This window comes from Hevea brasiliensis, chromosome 4, assembly GCF_030052815.1.
Source record: "Hevea brasiliensis isolate MT/VB/25A 57/8 chromosome 4, ASM3005281v1, whole genome shotgun sequence".
NCBI classification, from domain to species: domain Eukaryota; kingdom Viridiplantae; phylum Streptophyta; class Magnoliopsida; order Malpighiales; family Euphorbiaceae; genus Hevea; species Hevea brasiliensis.
The window spans coordinates 96,748,804-96,765,176 of NC_079496.1; the positions used below are offsets into that span (position 1 = coordinate 96,748,804).

General features: G+C 33.1%; 1 protein-coding gene across 2 annotated transcripts; it reads right to left on the reverse strand.

Annotated features, from left to right (window-relative positions):
• Positions 1-793: 793 nt before the first annotated feature.
• On the reverse strand, positions 794-12,332 carry LOC110661543 (3-hydroxyisobutyryl-CoA hydrolase-like protein 3, mitochondrial). 2 transcript variants are annotated; one of them, XR_002496130.2, is made up of 11 exons: positions 11,942-12,332; positions 11,622-11,723; positions 11,372-11,436; positions 10,375-10,509; positions 10,183-10,279; positions 9,301-9,430; positions 8,487-8,665; positions 8,190-8,317; positions 7,990-8,091; positions 7,262-7,496; positions 794-1,155 (listed from the first exon to the last, which is right to left on the reverse strand). XR_002496130.2 is itself a non-coding variant. In XM_021820199.2 (10 exons), exons 1-10 carry the CDS (start codon positions 12,177-12,179, stop codon positions 1,057-1,059), a joined length of 1,275 nt encoding a protein of 424 aa, XP_021675891.1. In that variant the 5' UTR covers positions 12,180-12,326; the 3' UTR covers positions 794-1,056. The 2 variants fall into 2 exon arrangements, 1 of the variants encoding a protein (XP_021675891.1); XM_021820199.2 differs by lacking the exon at positions 7,262-7,496 and having other exon boundaries at positions 11,942-12,326.
• Between the last annotated feature and the right edge of the window lie 4,041 nt (positions 12,333-16,373).

Genomic DNA, 16,373 nt, shown 5'->3' on the forward strand with positions numbered 1-16,373 from the left:
CATCTACATTCATTGCAGCAATATTACTCTGGAATGCTTGGGATACTTGGATCTATTACGAAGTTTTGAGGAGTGTATGTTGCCACTAGATATGTTGGGTGGAAATTGCCCATGGATAAAAGAAATTTTTTCCTTGTGACGTCTTAAAAAATTTGCTAATTTTGCATTGCACAAATGGTGAGTGAAGCCAGCACTCACACGTCTCATACACATGGGATGGACATCATGTTTTTATCATTTCCTCAGGTATAAACACAGAGAAGCAGATCTGTCTTTGCATCTTTAGGAAGCCTAAATCACCTCAATATTTTGCCACTGGAGCAAGAGTGCACCAGCGACAATCGGGTCTTCACATTCCTCTCTGCTGATACAAGGCAGCATTCCATCTTCAAGTTCAAGTGAGGCCTTTCATCTTAGGCTTTACGTGAGTATGAACAGAAGCAGCATTTCAACTGCAGACTGTGAAGGAAGAACAGTCTCTCAACGATCACACATTTTGAAAGAAGAGAGCGGATCAAAGACCCTATCCAATTGTGATGAAGAAGCCTGGGATCATCATTCCGAAGTTTTATTGAGTCGGTTTCAGAGAAAGTTACAGTAAATTGCCTACTGTTCTCTACGACACAATGCAGGTTGAGCATTTATAAAATGCAATGTAAATGAGACAAATGAGACATTCGATGCAAACTTCACAATCTCCCGAGTGCTTATTGCCGTTACAGTGTGTCAAGAATGTCCCTCTTTTTCTTTTAATGATAAAAGTAGGGCCCTATTCATTGTAGAAGTAACGTACTTTCGCTCAACTGATGGAACTTATAAAACCAAAATCAAACACGTCAATCATGGACTAGTAATAGAAGAGCTACAAGCACATGTGATACAACCCTTGTCAAAACAGCCAGTCCGTAAGCACAAGATTAACCACATTATTGCATCAGACGATATTTGAAGTATAAAAGATTCAATTACAATGTAGCAGCAACTGCATCTCTACAGTCTCCGAATCCAATGCTCTTGTCATTTAAGTGAATCAAGACACGATAATTTCAGATGAACTCACGCCCTCAACTCAACTTCTGGGCTCAGTGGTTTGAAGAGAGAATCCACTTCATTTTGATCAACTTCTTCCAAGCTTGGGGGATTCCACCTTGGGTTCTGCAGAGACATGATCATGAAAACCACAACGCAAAATTATCCAACTACATGCCAAACCAAGGATAATGAATGCAGGCTTCAACATCTGAGGACCTATAAAGGATTTTATGAACCATTAAAGCCACGGGAGGAGGGGAGTAATAACTGGAGACTATTCAATGTAATCTCCCACTATGTTGACTAACCAGTAAAAAACAATCTTCGTTCATGTATTTCATGTATTTTTTTATAAGATTTAATAATGTCAAACCACATGCAGAACTTAATTTAACATTTGTGGCAATTATCTCAGGTTCAATTATCTTAGGTTAAAAAAGCCTAGAGTGTAGTAGAGTGCACAAATTTTAACAATTCGTGAAATGAAAGCATTAGCAAGCTATTGAAAGCAGAAAAAAGTTTCAGCAACAATCCAGAGCGTCCAAAGTCCAGTTTTGGATTTTTCTTGGTTTCTTTTCAGTTCTGGTTCTATTTAGTTTCTTTTCCTCTTTTATTTAGGATTCTTGTCTATTAAGTCTCAATTAATTAGAACTGGATTTCAGTCTGTGAATAGGATTTATCTTACATGGTATAAATAAGATTGTTGGCAGACATCAACATTTTTTTTTTCTTTTATAGTCAGAATTTTATCAAGGGATTTTCTATAAACCCTATATATATGTTCTTTGTTCCAACTACAATCAACCTTATTTTAGTTCTAATCATGGTTTTAAATAAAGGTCATTATTTACAGTATTTTTAGCCTTCCATTACCATTATACCTGTTATTCAAAGACAAAAAAATATGCACCTGTAATGGCTGTAACAGCCTTTACATAACGGAAAAAGCCACTATTTACTGTTAAGTAACGGTAACAGTCCGTTACCTCACTTTTTTTTTTTTTTTTTTTTTCTGTATCCACATGGGGGACAACAGCTCTTCCTCACGCTTTGTTTCTGATTTGGAGAGTTTTAAACTGTTGTCCTACTTTCTCTCACCTTTCCATCTAAAATTTTTTAACTATCTACAAATCTTTCACTTCTTGTCTCTTGAGCTAAGATCATCAACTAGTGAACTAAAATCATCAACTATCTTTCTAGGTCTACACGTCCATATCTTGAATAGAGAATTATTTACTTTTTGTTTTATTGTTTTTGGCTTATTTGTTGAATACAATTATGTTTGACTCTAGGGGCGGCGGGAGGCTGCTTAAATATATAGAATGAGGCATTAGTTCGCCCGATCTATAGGTCATTGTTTTTGTTTTCTAATTTTTTTACTATTCACAGAATTAATTTTAGTAAAATTCATAACTAATTAGAAATAACATTAAATAAAATTTTAGGCTCCATTAATATTAGCTAAATATTAGTTCTTTACTATCTATATAGTCATTTTAGTCTTAAATTAGTTAATGCTAATGATATCTAAGAATGATGGATTTAATGCCTTTATTTAATGTATTTATGCTTGTTATTAAATTTTGTATTTTAGTTTTACTTATATAATTAAATACTTATTCATTTCATGAATTTTGCAAATTTTTTTTTTTTTAAATTGCATAGCGATTGGTCATTACCATTATGATACGGCCATTATAGGTCTGTTTCCACAACCACAACCACAACCACGCAAGCGAGCGTGACTGCAGTTAGAGATTTAAATCCATGGCCCTAATTCTTGAGATTCAATTGGCTTAAACTCTTCCATTGTATCAAGTGGTACTAGAGCTGAAAAAGCATGCATTACTACATGAACTTTTAGCTAGGAAACTATGGTTAGCAAAGCTAGAGATTGAGGAAGAGGCAGCTAGGCCCAACAAATGGAGTTGGCCAAGATGTAAAGAATGATTGGGGACTTGACTCGAGCTGTGCAGGCCTTGCAATGTCAGCAACCAAAGGAAGCCCAAATGGATAATCTAAAAGGTGACCATGACATCCCTCAAGATTCAAGATCTTAAGGTTGAGGATGAACTTGAGGACTTGAACCCTTTTCATGAAGCTGGATCCGCAGATCAAATGGAAAGAGGATTTGAAGAGAAGTTACTGCTTGCCTTTCATTTGAATGGAGTCAAAGTTGAAGAAGTTGATCTTCATGGAAAGTTGCAGAAGTTGATCTTCATGGAAAGTTGCATGCGGATGATTATTTAGATTGGAATGCCACTGAAGAATTACTTTGAAGGAAAGGCCATGGCAGAAAATCGAAGGTGCCATTTGTAACACTTGACTTGAAAGTATTCCACTTCAATGGTGGTCTAGTTTAAGGGCAAGCTTAAAGTCAACACTTGGGAGCACATGAAAACTAAGCTACAGAAGCAATTTTTACCTATTTATTGTCTTAAGGAATTGTCTGAGAAGTTCCATTGTTTACAGCAAAATAGCAACTCCACAGAAGATACACTGTCAAGTTCAATAACTTGTCAATTCGGGTTGAATTATCTAAGAGTAACGAACAAATTACATCTCATTATCTTACCATTTTGAATTCCTCTATTACAGACGAGATGGGAGTTTCATTACATTTAGGATGCTCACCAATATGCTTTAATGGTGAGTTTCACGCTATGGTGCTAGAAAGCTGTTATAAGGCACCAATTGGCAAATCCATTTTAGAGTAGGATGTAGTTATCAAGCGACTCTACGAAATTATCGAGGGGCTGCCACAACCAATAAAAACAATGAGCGTGCAACCATAGCTAAAAGAAGAGATAAAGGCAAGAGAATAGCACCTAAGGGTGGACAAAGCAATTTTGGCCTCGGATTTGATGGTTCACTTGTAGAGAGAAGGGAAATACTTCTTTTGCTTGCCCATAATGAAGGGTAAACTTATCAGAATTAGAGGCTAATTGCAATAGATGAGATATTGAGTTCCAAATCGGTAAACTTAGACCTATAGGCAGCAATCTGTTACCTCCTGTGTCTGCCCCAAACTAGCAGCCCGATTTTATGGACTTTATCTCATCACAGCTAAAATCAGGATTGTAGCTTATCAATTGCAACAGCCTCAAATGCCAAAGTCCACCTTGTTTTTCACCTCTCAGCTAAAGAAAGTGGTTGGTCACTGCCCAGTCCTGGCTTCTCTATTCTTGAAGCTTGCTATTGATGAACCAATTCCCACTCTTCCAGAAGCAGTGTTAGCCTAATGCAATATTTACAAGGCTAGTAATTCAGTTCCCCAACTCCTGATTCAACCCTTAATGAAGCAAATTGGATTGATGTTGGTTATATTCAGGGGGTGTTTGGTTTACCTGTTGGGTGCAGCTGATAGCTGATAGACACCCAAACAGGTAAATTGTGGTGTTTGGCAAGCTTAAAAAAATAGAGCTGATAGCTGATGGGCAACTGATATGATACCCATCAGCTGCAGTTTGTATCAGCTCTATTTTTAGAGCTGTTTCTCATCAGCTGATAGCTGATCTGGTTTTATTTTTTATTTTGACCATATTATCCTTTTTTATTTAACTTGAAAATTAATATTATTAATATTTTTATTTTTTTATTTATAATTTTAATATTTTAATTAATGTATTTCAACTTTGTTAAAATATTTTTTATTAATAACATAAAATATAAAATATTTATTTATATCCAAAAACTTAAAATTAATTATAAATTTTTCTATTAACAATAATAATTATTTTATTATTTTATCTATATTTTTAAAATTATTTAATTATCTTAAAAAATAATTATTTTCTTATTTCAATAATAAAATAAATGATATAATATAAAAGATTAATAATTATATATTTATTTAAATAATATAATATATTAATTTAATAATTATATATTTAATTTAATAATAAAATAAATAATATAATGTAATAAATTTATAATTTTATATTTATTTAAATAATAAAATAAATTATATGATATATATCCTTATTAGTCATTTCACATATTAACAGTAACGGCTAAATATAATTTTACCAAACACTTAATATAAAACAGCTATCATCAGATATCAGTTATCAGCTATCAGCTAATAGTAACAGCTATCAGCTAACAGCTATCAGTTGTATTCAACAGTTAATCCAAACAGGCCCTCAGAGTCAATTTTCTCAATTCAGCCTCGAGGATAAGGCGGTTACTCCAGGAGGTGGCAATGATATAGGCAATACTTCAGAAGGCTTGGAAGAGAGATCAAAGAAGAAACAGTTGGTGTATTCTAGGAGGCCATAAGTTATCCAACAAAGTAACACTCTGTTAGAGATTTTTACGGGAAAGCGCATGGCAAAGAGCATCAAGAAATCTATATAAAGGGTAGGAAATAGAAGATTGAGGGGTTTGTGTAGCTGTGTTTTCTTTTCCAGCTAGTTTGTTAGCTCTGGGGCAAAAGGGAATTCATGCTCGAGAGAGCCTCTCATGATACTCTTAATTTTTTTTCCTTTTTTTTTTATTAGTTCTTGTAAATCTTCTCCACCAATTTTCCAATTCTCATTTCTATCTTTCATAAATAACTACAAATTAGGATTCCTTAACCTATCAAGGAACCAATACAGGTCTAATCCTTAGCAAAATAATAACCAATTTGCAAGGCCCATCTCAATTCTCAAGTTGGAAAATTACCTTACAAATTGCATAAAAACTATTTGAAGACTACTAGTTATGCAATCCAAAAGGTTCTTTAAGGAAGCAAATTGTTAGAGAACTTAAAAGGAATGGTTTGCGAGGACAGTTCAGTAGAGGCAAGACTTTTAGCAATGGTGGTTAATTGTCACTACCATGTGTCTAGCTTGTTTATTTGGTAAGGGCAATGCACAAATCACAGGTTTATATACTCCTTTCACTTGAAATGGATGCACCATGGATCACTTGAGTATTGATTTTGTTTTGCGACTTGCAAAGAAAACAAATGTATTTGAATCTTTGCTGTGGTAGATAGTTTTTCAAAAATGGCACATTTTATCCCATTTTCTAAAACCTTTGACACAACTCATATTGCTAGGTTATTCTTTCATGAGATAGTGCAACTACAAGATGTTCCAACTATTATTTCCAATAGAGATGTGAAGTATATAGGGCACTTTTGGAGACCTTCATCGAGGAAATTTGGGACAAAATTGAAAAGGCTTATTTACTTGTGGAAAACAATTTTCTGCTTTTCATTTTCATTTTCTAAGAAAACTCTAGTTTTCATTTTCTAAGGAAAATAATATAAAATGAATAAATGCTGTTCACTTGTCAATAATAGAAAACAATTTTTTAATTCAAAAAATTTTAAAAAAATATTCATATATTTCATAATTAAAAAGAAAAATCATTATAAAAGGTATTTAAAAACTCATTTTACTTTTAAAAATTTTATGATATGTGTTATTCATTTATTTTATAATAATATGATTAATTTTTTTATTATTGTAAATAAATATTTTTCTAAATAATTATTTGATTTTAATTATGAAAAGTTATAATATAATTTTAGTTATACAAAAAATCATCATTTTCATTTGGAAAAAAGTTGGAAAACAGAACTTTCTTTTTTATATAAAATTTCTAAATTTTAGTTAAATTTTGTGAAACTAGAAAACTAGTTTTCCAATTCTCTATTTGCAAAACTAGCATTTGTAGACACAAACTCTGTTATCCGATTTTCTGAGAAAACTTTTTCAAGAAACTAATCTAGTTCTCCACATTTAAACAGGCCCGAAATATTCTATCGCTTGCCATCTACAAACAGATGGTCAAATGAAAGTTGTAAGTCAAAGTTTGGGTAACCTCTTAAGATGTCTTGTTGGCAATAAAGCAAAGACTTGGGAATTAGTTATACCGCAAGCTGAATTCGACAACAATAATTCAATCAATTGAACTACCAAGAAGACACCATTTGTGGCTGCCTATGGCTTGAAATCTCATCATGCACTTGACTTGCTAGGGCGAGTGAAGAAGGCAAATTATTTGCTGACCAAATTCAGAAGATTTATAAAGAAAGTGCAAGACACCCTAAAATCTGGCAATGCAGCTTACTCTTTTGCCACAAGTCAACCCTGTTGTATGCAGGAATTTGAGGAGGGTGATCAAGTTCTTTTGCACTTGAGGAGAGAGATTTCCAAAGGATACTTATCACAAGCTCGATTTAAGGAGGTTCAGTCCATGTAAGATGTTGAAGAAAATTAACTTGAATGCATACCTGATTGAGTTGCCACCTGATTTGCAAATTAGCTCATCTTTAATGCTTCTAACTTGTATTCGTTTGACGGATTTGATGGTACTTCTACCATTGAAGCTCAAGTCCAACAACTTCCGGTTGTGAAGCTTGATGTTATTGAAGAAGTGTTAGATGTAAAAGAAGCCTAAACTAGACGCGGCAACCAGTATAGAAGATTCTCAGTGAAGTGGCTTGGCAGACCAGCAACTGAAAGTACCTAGGATTATTGAAGAGGAGCTGCAACAAGTTAATTATATCCATACAGAGTATCTCTAGGCTTATTCATCGAAGCTGAGCTTTTCACTCCCTTGGGGAGATTGATGCAGCAGCATCTGAAGTTCTATTCAGTTTTGAAATTTATTTTCTGTTATTTTCAATTATGGATTCCACTTAGTTTTCTTTTCCTTCTTTACTTAGGATTCTAGTCTTAGGATTCTAGTCTTATTAGGTCTTTATTAATTAGAATTAGTTTAGAGTCTTTGAATAGGATTTATCCTACATGGTTTAAATAAAGTTGATGGCAGATATCAACATTTTTTTTTTTTGTATTCAGAATTTATCATAAGGTTTTCTGTAACCCCTAATTATCTTTCATTTGTTCCAACCACAGTCAACCTTATTTTAGTCCTAAATGTTGAAATGTAATTGTCTCAAACTCTTCTGTTGCTTCAACTGCACCATGAAAAGAAAGCGAATAACGAGAATAGAACCTGATCCTTGTCCACCAAGACTGCCCTAACCCCTTCAGTGAAATCATTTCGTAGAGACGACCTTAGGGCAATGCGATACTCTGTTTTCATCACACCATTTAGCTGGATGCAACAAATTGCCAGTAGAATAGAGACATCACTTCATGCACTATAACGAATTATTGCAAAGACAACAATGAAAACCATAACTTCAAACTCACAGTTGATAGTTCATTGTTGGGTTTTCCATAGGCGGATGCAACTTTGGAAAAATACTTATGTGTCAAGCAAAGAGAAAAAGGAGCACCCTTTCCCAGACCTTGAAGCGCATCATTAGCCCACTGCATCACTGTGAAAAGAAATTGTGATAATCAGTCGAGTAAAGAACACAAAACTAAAACAAGTTTATGTAGACCGAAGTAAAGGTTCCTATCATCAACCGGAAACACAGAATTTAATGCCACCAAAATTGGATATATAAGTCAATTATAAATGAAAATTAGCATTAATTAGCTTACCTTTGCCATCAGCACTCTGCTGATGCTTTTTCAGCTCTTCAATCATCTCCTTTACCGACTTACTTGCCCCAAATGTTGAAATAATTCGAGGCAAAAGCAACTTTAACTCAGCCTCAGACTCTGGTTCATTGCTGTACTTTGCCAAAAGTACTTTGATGTCATCATGTGGTTCCTCAGAACTGTATTTAAAGTGTAAATACAACAACAGTGAGAACTTTTAAGTTTCAAAACACAATATTACAATACCATCCCTATGAAATGCAATAAAAGATGGACAATATTGATCCAAATCCCTGGTCAGAAACAAGAAAAGAAACCATCCTAAAATACGATCAATATACTTAAAAGATGACAGATACTTATCTCAACTAAGAAACAAGTCACTGCAGCTAGACACTTTTGGACCCAGGAGCAATAAAATTAATGCCGTATTTGTAAGGAAGGAGGGAGGGAAATGAATTTAGTCAATAACACAGGAGGGAAACATTAAACGGAGGAAATGTATCTTCATGTATATAAATTCAAATTACATTTCCTTCCACCCTTCCATCCTCCCCATCAAACACAGCTTAAAGAAGAATCATAAAACTACAATTCCCGAAACAGGGATTTAGCATTATTTTAACAACTGATGCTGTAATATTAACCCAAGGGCTTTTTTTTTTTTTTTCTTTAACTATTCTGTTAAGTTGTACCTATCTACCATGACTTGCAACAATTAAAGAGCACTTTACTAGCGGTTGCACAGAAGTATTGAATATTACAATTTTTGGCAACAAATCATTAATCAAATAAAAGCAAGTGCAGGATGTACAAGTTAGTTGCCAAAAGGGCCTCCTTCAGTGAGACTAGATTTCCAGATGGCACATAGTGTGTTCCAAGACCTACAAATAGTGCATCAGAGGGTGTAGAGATCCTCTTGCCAGTCAATCCAAGATAAGCACCTACGAAAAGTGAGGGCAACACACCAAGTAAGAACAAGAATACCATAAACTACTTTTCAGAAAAGCCGGTTATCAATATAAGACGCAAAAGCATATTGTATACACTGTTAGCCAAAGTAACAAGGTTAACCATCAACAATTAAGCACAAAATGGCTATGGTGTATCTTAGCTCTTCAGAAATCAGAAAAAAGAACTAGATTAGGTACCCTGTAATTGATCTGATCGATGCACATAAAGTATTTTCTTTCAAGTGCAAAAGAAGGATATTAAAAGAAAATTCCCAGAAATGACAACAAAAATATAAGAAAAATGTTGTGCATATGTGTGCAAGTGTGGAGGAGAGAGAGAGAGAGAGAGAGAGAGAGAGAGAGAGAGGGAGAATGCCAAATTCTGTTCAAGAAAACAAATTATAGTTATAGATAAAACTATGTTAATTGACCTTCAGTAGTAATGTTGAAGGCAATATGCATGTCAAATGTTTTGCAATTTTTCTTCTGTACATATAGCAAATTAGCAAGCACACATGTTGACTAAAGAGTGTCAATATATACCCAACAAAGGTAATTTATAAGAAAGGGCTTGTCCTGATTTGGGACTTCAGCTGAAGCAAAAAGAACAAGATATGAATTTGGAAACTTTCACCCATTTCGCTCGCCTAAAACTAAGTTCCTCCATGTCAAAATCATAGAGATGCTTCACATACGAGAAACAAGAAAATGAAAAATCAGAATAACAGAGATTAAAACCATACCAACTGATCCTTCTCCTGGACTACGTGCAGCTATATATGAAAAACCAACGTCTGGGAACAAGCCAATTCCGTTTTCCGGCATAGCAAGAACAGTTCTCTGCATGTCAGATCACCAAGTATACACAGCAAATTTAAGATAGATTTCCTAAATACCTAATGATTAATGGACAACCATGTAACTGGGAATTGTACCTCTGTTACAATCCGGTAGCAACCATGACCAGATAGGCCAACTCCGAAACCCATTGTTATGCCATCCATCAAGGATACATATGGTTTCTTGTACGAAGAAATTTTGCATATTAGAGAATATTCTGCTGTGAATACCTACAGAAAATGCATCATGGGGCATATTAAGTTCAGGTAACAAAAAAAAAAAAAAAATTCAATGCACAATTTTTGAAAAACTACTCAAAATATAAAATGAGCAAACAAGCAGACCAAATACCAAACAGAGGTGTGGGCTAGAAATTTAATTAAAAAAAATCCAACATACAATATCCTAGATCAATGATTTTTCTTTAAATTATCACGGGATGATATCACAATAAATTATCATCACAGAACTTAAAAAGATTTAGAATTTAGATAATATAACATAATTATCCTTCTTTTTCCAAAAATAGCCACCGTATATTGGAGAAAAAAAATTCAGAAATCTTCAAATATAAACTCTTAAAACCGTATGCTTGAAATTGACGTCTTTCAAACTTTAGAAAAATAAAAAGGTTGACACTAATATTGACCACAACAGAAAGCAGTTGTAAAAAGATCCACAGTAAGAGTTAACCAAGAATCCAAGATTCTATGCGGTAACTTATATGACAATATGAGCACTAAAAGCAATATGGCAAGGCAGCCAACTTATGTCTGCTTAAACCAACATAATGTTTAAGGTGATGGGAAGGATGATAAACTAAAAAGATACTACAAGACCTCAATCATATCCGGAAGTGGTTTTTGGTAGTAATAGTCTTCACATCACCACCTGCATATAAACTAAGACCTCGGTAATCAATTAGACAAGCACTGCAAGAACCCACTATTAAGAACAATGATGCAAAATTAAATACAGATACAGATAGCACGCAGTTTGCGACAGCACAAAAATAAAGAATACATATAAAAAACCAGAATCAGGCAAGACATTGAGCCAAGAAATCTAATAGCATAAAAGTGCATAAAGCACCTTCTGCACAAGAGGCGTATTTTTGTCCTTTTGAATTTCAGCAACAACCCCTTTAATATCCATTCCTGCATAGGCCACCAATGGTTACCCTCAAAACCTTTCCTAACACTCGATAACCCAAAAAAACAAAAAAAAAAAAACAAAAAAATACACACAATGGAGTAAGATATTACATTCTCAGAGCAGTTTTGATGTCAATGGAATTTGAAGGGGGGGAAAAATAAAGAAAAAGCTTCCCTCCATATATTACCTGCGGAGAATGCACGAGACGAGCTGCCTTCAACCAAAACGCATTTGACCCGTGGATCCGATTCCCATTCATCGAGAAAACTTTTGTACTTTAAATCCATATCTGCATAATCAGAAGATTATAAGTTCATATTCGAAGCAAAACCAAACCATTGTAGTTATCAAAATCCTAACCAAGCTAAAACGATGAACAAGAATCATGTTTCCTAAAATCTCATTAAAACGCCAACCAAATTAGCTGAATATTCAAAATTGGACTCAAAATCATCCATCTTTTCACTTGATTAAAACTTCAAAAATGAACCAAAACACAGAAATCACCTAAATTCATGGCATTGAGAGCTTTGGGGCGGTCGAGAGTGATGACAGCGACGCCGTTTGGAAAAACATTTCCCTTAACGAACTCCTCAGAGGCAGTAGCCATAATCGCGAAGCTTCGAAGAGACAGAGAGGACTTAAAATAGAAAAGGAAGCTGAGGGAACTCAGTCGCAGAGACTGATGAGTAAAAGCAATTGTTGACTTGGAAAGGAAGCGAGACGACGAGAGTAAGCTTCTCATTTCCGTGATAAAAGCTTCGGCGCTTGAGGAAGAGATATTTTCTGGAGCTATGGACCGGTTTACCCTTGAGATTTGGTTTCAATTACACGGGCAATGGCAAGATCAGCTTGGTTCATGACTCAGCTTTGAATGGCATTAGCGTTATATTTCCCTTGCATCGAAAGTTAAATCTGCACTGAACCAATTTCGTGAAATTTGAAAAAAATAGAATTAGCTGCTAGAGAATTATATGATTGCTTATGTATAAAAGAGTAAAATTTTTTAAAAAAATTAAAAATTATTTATAATTTATTGATTTTAAAAGTATGTGTAGAAAGGGCAAAAATGTACTTAATTGAAAGAATAAATTATTTGTTATATGTACAGAAAATATAAATGAGTGTTTTAAGAAATTGAAATGTTGATTTATTTGAAAATATAAGCATTTACAATACAAAGTAAATTGAGCTTATTGAAAATTAAAAAGTTAATTTGTAAAAATTGAAATATGAACAGAAAATAGTAGATTGTATATAGAAAACTGCAAAGATTATTATAAAATTGAAATATTTGTAAAAAAAATTAATTATTTGAATAACTAAGTGCAACCATCCATTATCTCCCATAGCTTGGTCTAGGGGTGAGCAAATTTTGGTTTAAATTGAAAAATTAAATTGAATTGAGTCAACTCGATTTAATCGGTTTGGTTTTAAACTTTAATTGGTTCGATTCGATTTTATATTATAAAAATTTTGATTATTTCAGTTCGGTTCGATTTTAAAGAGAAAAAAATTGGTTAAATCAAACCGAACCAAATAATACTTTTATATATTTAAATCGAACCAAATCGAACCAAATTGATTTTTGAATTGATTTATTTTTATGAGGAATTTATTAATTATATTTAATTATATATAAATTATTTAATTTTATTGATTAATATTTATTAGATTCAAACCAAAATGAAAATTAGACCAAATAACTTAAAAATCAAGTCTAAATTTAAAAATCAATTAAAAATCAAAACCGATCAGTTTGAATCGAACCTAACCAAAATAGAGCCGTTCGGTTCGATTCGATTTTTCATCCATTTTGATTTGGTTCGGTTTCTAAAATATGTAATTCGATTTTCATAATTTAATTCTGCTCGGTTTGGTTCGATTTGAACCGAATGCTAATCTCTAAGGTGACATACATAATGCTTTAGTATTTGTGTACCATTCTATAATTCAAATAACTGATGTTCCAACTTCAGATAATTACTATTGGCATACCTTACCCCTCTGTAAGGCATAACATAATCCTATAAAATACCTAATAAACTACCGAACTTCACCTAACGATAACTCATTAAGTACCCTAAAAGAGATTTTAAAACAATTTTCTTATTTTTTGAAAGTGGTGAGCATTTTCTTACATTTAATAGAAGTTTAAAAGCTAGCTAAAATTTTTGTCCATTTTTATTTTTATTCAAATTTTGAAAAATTTTCTGCAGAGTGCCGTCTGTATTTTTAAAAAAAAAGTTCTTAAAAAACCTGAAAAAAATACTTTTAATTCTTTTCATCAATATCCATCACTACTACAACACAATCAACACAATTTTTTCCAAACTCTAAAATTCCAAACATTTCTCAATTCAATTGTCACAAAAAATAGTACACAATAATTCCATTCATTTTTCATTAAAGTTAAAACAATTTACATTCATCAACCCAAAATTTACATAAGAAAATCCAAACTAATATTATTACAAACTCTATACGACTGTTCATGACCAGTTTATACATGTACATACATTACATACACTAAAATAAATATTACAATCAGGGTATAAAATATACCCAATAAAACTTCAGGGATGTGGCTCCAAGAGCCTCAGCAGCTCACTCTACTGCTCCTCTAATCTCTATATCTGCTGAATAGTTACAGGTAAACGATTTGCATGAGATAAGGTAATCATAAAACCTTGACCAATGTACCTTGCAGCTCGTATGGTTTGTTGCCCATAATTCATGAACCCAGATACCATGGGAAACATATCGTAAATATTTATGAATAATTTTATGTTTGTTTTTTTCTCTTGTTTGAAGACAGCAATAACAGCTATCGCTGAGTACTATGACTCAGTGGTGCACAATATATTAAAATAATCTTTTATGCATAATTGAAATCACATTTATTCAAATACAGTACTGAAAATGAAAGATAGATATAACACATGATTTATAAACTTTTAGTCCAAACAATTTCATTTAGGAAGTCTCAAAACGAATTTCATAAAAACACATAGTTATATCAGCCATTCAGAATAATATTCATCTCAATAGCCGAAGGCTTATGAGAAATCACAAGGCTAGCTAGCTCAAACTATGGGTCCTCATTCAAATTTCTTCCTCTACTGGCACACACCTCAACACTTCAGCCAGAGAGGGAATCAAAATTCAAAACTATTTCCTCCCACTAGTCATGCTAGTGAGGTATTCAAATATATAATCATGACACTGTGGTTTCAAAACTATCTTAACAATTTATCAAATATTTATAGACAATTAAATCACATATCATTAAATTTCCAACAATTTAGATTAAAAGCATAGTGTACATTTCAATTATTATTTTGCCATATAAGTAAACCACAAATCATTTCATGCACTTTGCAAAGGAATTTTAAAAGATATTTATGTTGTGCACAAACCTTATGCGAATCGCCTCTTGGCCTTGACTCGATGCCTCGGGTTCTTTCTATGTATTCTTTTCAACTGAAACACACAATTTTATAGTATTTTAGTATCATAATTTATCAGAAGTCAAAAAATAAATTCAAATCTATTTATATCTAGCTTTAATATGCTTAACTTGACGTTCTTTAAAATTTGTATTTCGATTTTACTATTCACGACACTATTCAAGTCAATTTGTTGACTTTCTAATGTTTAATAGGTATAGGAATTTCAATTTCACCCACATACCATATTTTGGTTACCTAATTTTTTGGTTTTGGTTATTTCCACAAATTTTAAGTCTCTTAGGTAAAATTTCTAAAATTTCAGATTTGGTGCCTTGTTTCATTGGTCATGTTGCTGTGGTAATTTGGCTAAGTTTTCTTCTTAGAAGTTGTTCCTTATTGTCTTAAATTTATTTCCCTTTTTGAATCACTCCATTTGGAGTTTTGTAGCCCTAGTTATGGCCATTTGAACATGGCTGGCTAGATTTTGTGTTACCCAGAATTCTGGGCATTTACTAGATAATGGCAATTTTTGTACACTGATTGCAGGTGAGTTTTTGGGTAGGTTATGGTCAAAATTTGGGTTTGTTTTCTTCATGAAAGTTGTAGGGCTATGTCTCAGCTTTCTATCGGTATAAAATTTAGGTCATTTGGACCTTTCTAGACCAAGTTATGGTCATTTACGTAACTATTGTTCATTTGGTCATTTTTGTACAGGTCAGTATGCCTAATTCCGGATTTGGCCAAATTGTTCACTAAGTTATGGTCACTTTCTGGGCATGATTCCTGAATGAAAAATGGTCCATTTTATGTCTAGTTTCATTCCCAATTGGCCTCATACCAATTGGGTTGGTAAATTTTTAGTTTCGGTCCCTAAAAATGACCTAGGTCAAGTTGCTTGCAGACTGACCCTCACCAATCCGAATTGAAACTTAGTTCCAACAATTCATACACACAACAAATGGTCACAATTGACCATTTCTCAAATAAAATAAGGTCAACTACATCAATTGACCAATTCTCAACTTTCTCTCCAATTTTTCACATGCTCAAAATCCTAATTACATATTTGCATAATTCAATAAAGTCAAAGTGTACTTCTAATGTCTATATACTTCATTCAACCTTACAACCAAATCAAATATATCAAAATCATTCATTTCAACCCTAACCTAAGGCTAGTCGAAAATTTCTCTAAGTCCTTTATGTATGATTTTGTTAAATTTTTACACAAATTCTAGTTCAACTCATGCACATGAGCATAAATCTAAAGAGAAATTTAAGAGAATAATCACTAAGCTCTTGGTAGCTTTTCCCTCTTCCCAAATTCCACTTCTTTCCTCTTCTTTTTATTGTTCATAGATGGATCAAGGTTCAAGGACAAGATTTACTTAAGAAATGTATAATTTTTATAGCTGATTTTAGGGTTTACAAAAGCTTGGAATTGGGTTTCAATGGAGGTTAGTGAGAGAAATGAAAGATAAGAGAGA

Excerpts from the sequence above, each read along its gene's own strand:
- LOC110661543 (XM_021820199.2), bottom strand. The coding sequence starts at position 12,179 with ATGAGAAGCTTACTCTCGTCGTCTCGCTTCCTTTCCAAGTCAACAATT. Across the intron at positions 11,724-11,941 it reads TCTCAATGCCATGAATTTAG|ATATGGATTTAAAGTACAAA; the intron begins GTGATTTCTGTG and ends CTGATTATGCAG. Across the intron at positions 11,437-11,621 it reads GTCTCGTGCATTCTCCGCAG|GAATGGATATTAAAGGGGTT; the intron begins GTAATATATGGA and ends TGGCCTATGCAG.